General features: G+C 32.7%; 1 protein-coding gene across 1 annotated transcript; it reads right to left on the bottom strand.

The window, feature by feature from the left end:
• Positions 1-1,369: 1,369 nt before the first annotated feature.
• On the bottom strand, positions 1,370-5,733 carry LOC106721097 (myrosinase 1). Its single transcript, XM_045683895.1, has 5 exons — positions 5,020-5,733; positions 4,351-4,659; positions 3,918-4,156; positions 3,461-3,646; positions 1,370-1,397 (listed from the first exon to the last, which is right to left on the bottom strand). Exons 1-5 carry the CDS (start codon positions 5,731-5,733, stop codon positions 1,370-1,372), a joined length of 1,476 nt encoding a protein of 491 aa, XP_045539851.1.
• Positions 5,734-9,726: the final 3,993 nt, after the last annotated feature.

A 9,726-nucleotide genomic window follows, 5' to 3' on the forward strand; every position in this document is an offset into this window, starting at 1 on the left:
GATTAATTCTAAGATGTGTATTTATGTAACAAATAAACTCAATAAATACTTGACTGAATCCAAACATTCTTTCACTAGTATGCTACATATTCCCTGAGTGTATATTTTATAAGGTTATGTAACAATAAATTCAACATTATGCGTACAATATGCGTATTAGTTCATTACGAACATATTGAAACTTTTCTTGAACCTCCTTATTTTTATCTCCTATCTAAATTGAGATGGATCCACCAGATTTGAGCGGCTGTAGCTGTCCCCCTGCACGGAAAAAAATTAAAATTGTATTTTTGTTATAAACATCACATAATCATGTGAACAGATCATCAGCTGAACAGATTTTAACGGGTCGTTTACTTGAAGGTTGCTGATGTGTGCTGGAGTAACTCAGGCTTCTTTTCTTTAATTCAGCGCTGACGAAGTCGCGTGTAACCTCTAGTTTCATATAAATTTAATAAAGAAAACTTGTTACAAATATTAGAAGTACCATTGCGCACAGATGTTACAAACGGCAATTTTCAAAGTGCAATTTCAACAAAAATAACCTGAACGTAAAAGCTAAAAGATTAAATAAATTCTAACAATATGTTGCCGAAATTACATCTCTAGACACCTAAACCGGTTCCCAAAACTGAACCCATAGAATAATCGTTACTTCCTGACTTCGTAGTCATTAATCATACACATTGTATATATAGGTACGAATATATTATGTTTAGTGTTTTCTTTTGGCGTTATCATTGTGGAATTTTTTTAACATCACAGTTCTCTATTTATACTGTATCTGTTTTGCCGTGGATGATTCCTTCACTGCCGAAACACTTGTTTAAAAACACATTACAATCACAAATTCTGTTTAAAAAACTTGACTTCCAAATAATACTTTGTGTAATGAAAACTCAAGTTGTTGTGGATTAAAAACTTCATAGATTTAGGTCTGGCTGAAACTAGAAATATGTTATATTATATAGATGTCAATGTAAATGTCAGTCTACGGATATCTATATAGAAAAGGAGGTGTGTGAGAATGTTTAAATAGAACCTTAAATGTGAGTTATATTTTAAATGAATATTGTGAAGACTGTTCAAATTAATATATTTAAATTCATTCGAAGAACGAAGAGAGAAAAATTTGACTTCTTGAAATAAAAGCTTGCTGCTTGCTTGCAACTTGCAAACACTAATTTCGACTTGAGTCAACGTACCAAAATAAATTCTACCCCATTAACATTTCCGTATTTTTATTTTTCAAATATATTAAGAAATTGTTTGCTGATAATTAGTCTGTTACATAAACGAGATATGAAATCATATTTCATCGATAAATTCGTATCTAGTTATTTAAAACCATTGAATAAAACTGTTTACCTTATTTTGGATTGTCACTGCTGTAATACCTGTACAAAAAAATATGGTTATCTCTATTATTTGAAAAAGAAAGAGAGAGATAACTAAAAATTTTTGTGCAGTTGTTTCCGCAGTGAAAACTCACGTTTATGAAACTATAACAGGCAATCACTTTATCAAACAATCAGTTCGCATCCCACAGTATTTGTTTATTTAATTCAAGTGGTAATAACATCTATTATGAAGTTTTTAATTATAGGAAATATAATTGTAGCTTATTTAGTTCAAATGTCGTACGAATTAAAACAGCCTGCCTCATATAGAAGAACCATAATGCAAAGTTAAACTTTAAATGTGTTTACTTAAGGGTATTTAGCTAATGGTCTATACCATGCTTTCTGTGTTGACTGCTATCTTACTATGCGTCCTCTGTTTCGTCAATTAAAGTTAGGCTACGCATTTGCAATTACCGATGTCTATAGACAGCGGTCACTACGCTATTTCAGCTCATGTGGCTGCTTGCTCGTTTGCCACCTAACAATAACTTTATTGCAGAATTCGACTGTCGTAATAAAGGGTCTTTCAATAAGGACGGTTCGATGTTAATAATCTGTGGTAGCCATTTCGTTTTGGCGGTATCTGTCTTTTTTTTTTTTTTTTTTGTGACTGTGTAGTCACTGTTTGCCTTGAGGAGGCATTTACAGTTTCACCGGGCTTGAGGTGGCCGGGCGCAGATGGCGCTTAGCCTAAACCTCGTTTAAGAGTAACTAGGCTCGAGGGCTCCCTCAGGAGCCTCGGCTCGGGCTGTTACTTCGTTATTATTACCGGATTGGGCGGTATCTGTCAAATCACCATGGCAAGTTACATGGTTGAGCAGCATGTTTGTATTTATAGTCTTTGTTTTGTAAAAGAGAATGAGAGAGACGGAGTATTATGTCCACAGAGATCTACGGTTACGGTAATATTTTACATAGATAATGGTTAATGTTTGAATCGTAGTTTACTCGTGATATTCTGTTTAATAATGGATCGGTTAGTTCTTATATGATTGGTCATGATTAAAAAACAGCGGAGATTTTAAGAAAGCATAAATATTTTTTTTAAAGTAATGACTCAATAAATAATATAGAAATGGTAGCTTAGAAAGTTAGATTCTAATAAAGATGAAACTGAGTGCAATGCAAAATAATTATGTCCGTGGGGAAATCACCGAAGGCAATAACTGGGATTTGTTTCAATTTCGCACTTTTTATTTTTAGAACATACGTATTTTGCTAGCGTTAATTTTCATCTCAATATAACCGTAAACATAGTCCAATTGTTTAAAAGAAGCATTAACTCAACCTTAAAAATAATTTTATACGTAATAATTTGATAATCTTTTTAAAATAATCACAGACATTTTTTTTTATTTCTATTTAGAATAATTATGAAATGTATATTTTAAGAATTTCCAATGTTTAAGAATTAAATATTTACCCAAATTTACATTTCATTTCGCTTCACCGCGCTCCTCGCTAAAGTGTTTGTTGATTCTCTCTTTAATATTTTAAATATTCTTTGTATATTGCTTTATCAAAATTCACTTCCTCGTTTAAATTAATATGTATAATTTTTTCTAAATTTTGTACACTTCGACTAGTAAAATTTATAAAGAAGTAAAAATTGTATTTTGGTACATTTATAAAGAATAAATTGTTCAACAACTGGATCGATTTCAAGTGTATTTTATATCGGAGTAACATAGGCTTTGTACTAGTATACTAGCTGTCGGCCACGACTCCGTCCGCGCGGATTAAAAAAACTTAATTGGTAGCCTATGTACTTTTCCAGATTATGTTCTACATCCAAGCCAAATACCATCGATATCCGTTGTACCGTTTTTGAGATAGCTTCTATCAAACATCCATTCATCAAACGTTCGAATTTTCAAAGTTATTAAATGTACAAATAATAAATGTTTAGGCGTGCGAAGTCGGAAGAGACCGTTACTACTAAAAAGAGTAACTACTTCTTAAAAAATAACAAATGTCTTATTCTGATATTTTTTTATCTATTTCTTATTTTTAATAAAATAAAAAAAAACAATCACATTAAATTATTTAATAAATACGCTACAATAATCATAAAAAGGCATGACTTTAGATCGCCAGCTCCGCTAACTTCGTAAGGATTAGGATCGAAATCCGTGTCAATAAATCTACTGCTAATAATTTCTTTATAAACCAGCGCAGACTTTCTCGGAATCCTTTCCTTTTCGGGATCATTTATATCTATTTCGTAAAGCCCGAACCTTTGCCTGTAAATATATCAACATTAAAATCAAATAATACTGTAAGTCTTTAAAAGTAATAAGTATCTTTCTATACTAGTAGAAGAAAGAAAAAAAATATAGGTCCCGAGCACCTCCGTGGAGATGTATAGTAAGCTGATGATGAGCTTAGAAAATTGTCGCAATCTTGTAACTTAGAGTACCGGAATTTATTACATCCAATATTATCCAATCCAATCCAATCCATACCAATTGTATCTTAATATTTTTGTTGAAATGTAAGGATTCTTCGACTTACGTATAACCCACTGCCCATTCAAAATTATCCATTAAACTCCAAGCGCAGTATCCGCGGACATCAACCCCCTTTGCCACGGCGTCCAATAAAGCGGTTAAATAATTCCTAAAATACTGAACCCTGCCGTTATCGTTCAAACCGGTTGTGGTCGAAAAGCCATTCTCTGTTACATAAATTGTTGGATTGTTATACGTATCCTTTATGTACACTAAAAGGTTATGAAATCCTTGCGCGTGTTCCTGAAAATATATGAAATACGTCGTTAAAAAATATAAAGATGAATAAATTGTTTTCTGTAACTGGCTGTTGAAAACTTTGATTAAAAAATACAAATACTTAGAGAAAGGATCTCAACATTCACGGAGTCAAACTGGTTAGTAAGAACACACAATAAAACACAAGGTTTTCTTTAATATTATGATAATATACATACCCGTAACCAGGAACTGGCGCTTACAGGCCAATTTGGATCTTTGTATGTTACAAATCCCGTATCATCATTGAAAGAAGGTGCTTCATACATTCCTATAACTGAAGCGTTTCTGTACACAATATCGCTACTATAATGGTTCAAAGCTAAGAAGTCAGTTGTGCCTCTCATGTATTCTATTTGTTCCTGACTCAATGGTCGGAGTCTAGATATCGGGAATCCTTGACTACTACTAATGTTAGCAACACGATCGATGAGACGTTGAGGGTAATTACCTTCACTTGTTAATATCGGATTCGCAAATATTCCCAACTGTAAAAAAAAAAAGTTTTTTTTAGTGCAAACTAAAGATTTCTGGTGAAATAAGGAAATTTAGGTGCTGCTCGTTAAAGAATTATATAACGCCTTAATACTGAATCTATGTCAACTTCCTACTCTCTATCTCTCTCTGTTTGTTGTCTGGTGCCTCTGTATAAATCCTTTATAATTCTTCGTATAATAAAGTATCCACAACTGCCATTTTATTGCAACACTAATTGCCAATTACTATTGAAACTTTAAAAAGTATTATTCGTATAATTGTTATAAAATTCTTAAAAATTGTGTGATAAATCTTTATTATATCAAAATGGTTCACTTTTTTTCAACAATATTTAAAAAAAATTAACTTACATGGAAAGCGAAATAGTCCAAAACCGCTTCTGTATCATCAGTTGAATTGCTTTCCGGATACGCCCAGTCCATGCTCAATACTATCCCAACTTGTCCATCTTGAGATTTAAATTCTTCCTGATAAATGTGATAGGCCTTCGCATGAGCCAATAGTATATGTCTACCGCATTCATAAAAACCAGTCGCTGGAAGATTTACTCTAGGAGCATGACGTAGGGTAACAAATCCTTGGTAACAATGAACATACGGTTCATTAATAGTCAACCAATGTTTAACACGATCGCCAAAATGTTGGTACAAGACTCTCGCGTAATCTCCAAATATATCTACTAATCCTTCATTCAACCAACCGCCTTGCTCGTTCAAATTTTGTGGCAGATCCCAATGATACATAGTTACGAACGGTGTTATTCCATTAGCTAATAACTCATCTATCAATGCATTGTAATATGCAATGCCATGCGGATTTATATAATCCGCTCGACCATACGGTAAAATTCTCGGCCATGATATAGAAAATCTGTATATATCAACTCCCAAATCTTTAAGTATTTGAACATCTTTTTTATAAAAATAATACGAATTGGCAGCTACATCTCCATTAGTATTGTCGGCTATAAATTGGGGATCAGTACGAACTAGATGATCCCACATAGACCATCCTTTACCTGATAAAGAATATAATACATCATTACTATCGCAAAATTTTACCATAACTTTTTAACACGAAATCAATATACGAACTAGAACTATTTTAGCTTATTCACAGTTTTAATATTTTATTGATCTAAAGATCGCAATGTATTGTTTAGAAGACGATTAAATATTTTTTGTACTCCAATAATTTAATTAGTCATACTATTATTGAAATAATTTTCGGGTTAATTTTAAGGATCGAGAATGAATTTCGGGTATCTGATTAGTGCAAAAATCCACATACCGTCAGCATTCCAACCACCTTCAATTTGATAAGCTGAAGTTGATACGCCAAATTTAAAATCCGGTGGAAATGTTTTTGAAGCATACTGCATTCTACCTTTGCCGCATGCTACATATCCATCAAGGATACTTGAAAAGAAAAATAAATTCAAGGAAAAAAAACAAATTACTCATCCCCACGGCAGCTATTACGATATACGACCGAAGGGCTTCAGCCAGGAGTGGTCAGTCCTTAATCAATTACACAAGCCCAGTGCGGATTGGTTTGACTGCACAAATATTTTCAAGTTCTTCTAAGGTATATGCAGATTGAATCACTCACTTAACTAATTGCACCTCACGTTAAATTTATAGGAACGACAAATTATTAGTGACGTTCGATTCGAATTCATTCAATATAGGTATACCTTTATGAAACTTTGTGAAAGGCCTTTACGAATTCCATATTGATTTTTAAAATGAATATTTTATATTTACCTGAATGTTGCCAAAAATAACGCGCTAATTTTCATCATGGCACCGCCAAAAACTGAACTGATTAAACTGTATATTACAATCTTATAAACATTAAGCTTTATACATTAATATCTTATCAGGACTCCTATGGATGAAGATAATTTTATCGGTAATCAATATCAATAATACTAAGTTTCATTATATATAGATCATTGTATAATCCTCACCAAAATACAATAGAACTATGTGACAATGACTGCGCATATTTGTACCACAGTCAGTAAAAATAAAAAAATCCTTTTCCATCTATTTTATTATTGCTACATTTGATCTTAAGGATATAAGGATCTAAGTGAATGAATAAGAAGAAGATATTTCTATTCCTTTCTTTTCCTACCCTTTTTTCATTTCAACAAAAATATCTTTACGGTACTTTTCTGTCATAAAAAAGACATCTGCAAACTTCTAACATATTGCAGATGTCTAAGGAAATTTCGTTGTTTCTGAGATTCCATTTATTCATTACTAGCTGTCGCCTGCAACTCCGACCGCGTGGAAATAAAAAAACCTTAATTAGTAGCCTATGTGTTCTTCCAGGCTATGTTCTACATCTGTGCCAAATTTCATCAAGATCCGTTGAGCCGTTCCGGAGACACCTGGAAACAAACATCCATCCGTGCATCCATCCAAACATTCGCATTTATAATATTAGTATCTTTTACGTTTATCATTGTACCAAAAAAAATCTTCTCGAGTGAATTTTTACATTAACAACCCTATTTCTTATCACTAGTGTTATGCTTAGTATTCTCAGAGATGACGTCTCAACCCTTTATTAGCATCACTGTTGACACACATCGATATGTAGTTATTTATCAAAATAGTACTTTACCCGATGACGATAACAAGACGGACAATGTTATCACACTACCTTACTATCACACACAAGCAATAAATATTAATTCTCATGTAATTACCGATAGCGGCACGATTAAGGAATATCAATTTTTGACGTGGGAATTTATAAAGCCGGATATTCGTTCTGTTTATTTATAACAATTTTATATTATACGCTGCAATAAAAGTTGCAGTTATGTATGACTAGCTATCGTCCGCGACTCTGTCCGCTTAAAAAACTTAATACCAAACTGTGCCAAATTTTATCAAGATCCGTTGAGCCTTTCCATCCATCCATCTCAACATTCGCATTTATAATATTAGTAAGATTCGTCTTGACTGGTGAAATCCCACCTGGTCTTGTATGACAAATGACAGGCGTGACGCATTTTCTCTTGGCCAATTTGTTCTAAATTCGAAAACAATTTATACTCATTATTTAAATAAAAAATAGCTTCACGCCATATGTCAAGTTTGTATCAAAAAATAACTGTTTCAGTCAAATTAGTTCGAGATCAAAGTTCATTTTCCACTTTGAATTGTCATAGAAGTTTGGCTTTTTTGTTTCTTTTTTAATTAATTACATGTTTAGAACTGTGTTCCATTATAGTTGTCTAACAAAAGAATGGATACGAGGCAGTGTCACTAAACTAAACTTTCCCAGCGCTACGAATCATTATTGTACTTTGTTTGGAACTTCCAGTGCAGCGCATTTCACGTTAGAAATTTATTTCACTGCCATAGACCTACAAATAATAGACATATCATATTATTTACACATAAAATAATTAGCTAATGTAAATATTGAGGAACATTTTCTAGTATGTAATTTTTAGATTTATCAATTATTACCATTCTTCCTCAGTAACAAACATTTTTCTTCATTGTTTTTAGTCACCATCTAATGACCGTGTTTGGTTTGGATTTATCTGATAATATACATAAATGTACTATTTACACATTCACATTACAGTCAAGATTAAAACAACTATCTAAAATAATAATATAGAAAGAATAAGAATGTCCTTTCTATATTTATTAAGGTCCACAGTGAATCTCCATTAGCAAATGCTGTGACCTGTTCTGTGGGATAAGAGTCTCACTAAAATGCTAATGTAAACGATCGCATGAATAGCTTTATGTTACGTACCTAAGGAATATCATCAAAAAGCATTGCTTCATCATCATCATCTCTGCGAGGTCGAATTTCAGTCGATCCGATTCGTTCACTTCGGTCGATTCAGTCGGTCCGATATATTCCTTCATTTCAGTCGATCCGGTTCATTCAGTTTGATCGATACAGTGGCCCAATATATTACGTCATTTCAAACGTCATTCCTTGCTTGTGATCATGACCCCTTTCACGCAATACATCCGTTTCCGATGTACACACCCTACATATTGGAAAAAAATATTTGATTTAAATAATTATTTGTTTTATCATGATCATGTTTTATTATGATTCATTTTATAATCTATCTATATATATAAAAGAAAGTTGTGTTAGTTACACCATTTATAACTCAAGAACGGCTGAATCGATTTGACTGAAAATTGGTGGGCAGGTAGCTTAGAACCAGGAATAGGACATAGGATAATTTTTACCCCGTTTTCTTTTTTTTTTTTTATTCTGCGCGGACGGAGTCGCGGGAAAAAGCTAGTATATATATAAAAGAAAGTTGTGTTAGTCACACCATTTATAACTCAAGAACGGCTGAATCGATTTGACTGAAAATTGGTGGGCAGGTAGCTTAGAACCAGGAATAGGACATAGGATAATTTTTAACCCGTTTTCTTTTTTTTTTTTTTTTATTCCGCGCGGACTGAGTCGCAGGTAAAAGCTAGTTTTTCATATAGAAAGCATACAGTATTGTATTTCACTTTAAAATAATCATAGTTTTATCAATACGGTTTGTCCGAAACACAATACGGCAATGTGTTTTTTTCAATAAAAATATTATCATTTCTCATTGCTCGGCTTATTCCTAAAAATTACACCTAGATTAGTGTAGTTTAAAAGAGTGCTGAAAAAAGAACGCTTTTAATAAACATTTAAAAAAATAAATTTTTAAATAAGGTTCACACTTCAAGTTGAATTACTCATCTCGGATAAATACAAAATTGTAATTTTAAGCGATTACCAATGTACAAAAAAGCCAAGGTAAATTTTTAAATTAAATACTAGTTTACGGTTGGTATGATGATAATGACCGCAGAAAGTATGGATGGATTGTATGCGGGAAGATTTGGGTAAAAGTGAATTCAGATATGACAGCTGATAGAAATGTAGAGTAGAGTAGTACATACGAGTATGTGTAGTGAGTACGTACTGCTTAGGGAAAAAGGGATCTATTTTAAAGTTTCTATGCATTTTTATCTGGGTGGCAGATTCGTATTCTTCACCGATGTATGCAT

Source organism: Papilio machaon, chromosome 24, assembly GCF_912999745.1.
Source record: "Papilio machaon chromosome 24, ilPapMach1.1, whole genome shotgun sequence".
In the NCBI taxonomy this organism is placed as follows: Eukaryota; Metazoa; Arthropoda; class Insecta; order Lepidoptera; family Papilionidae; genus Papilio; species Papilio machaon.

Coding starts and splice junctions, on each gene's coding strand:
- LOC106721097 (XM_045683895.1), bottom strand. CDS start 5,733: ATGGTAAAATTTTGCGATAGTAATGATGTATTATATTCTTTATCAGGT. Junction 4,660..5,019: donor TGGACTATTTCGCTTTCCAT/GTAAGTTAATTT, acceptor TTTTTTTTACAG/TTGGGAATATTTGCGAATCC. Junction 3,647..3,917: donor GAATGGGCAGTGGGTTATAC/GTAAGTCGAAGA, acceptor ATATATTTACAG/GCAAAGGTTCGGGCTTTACG.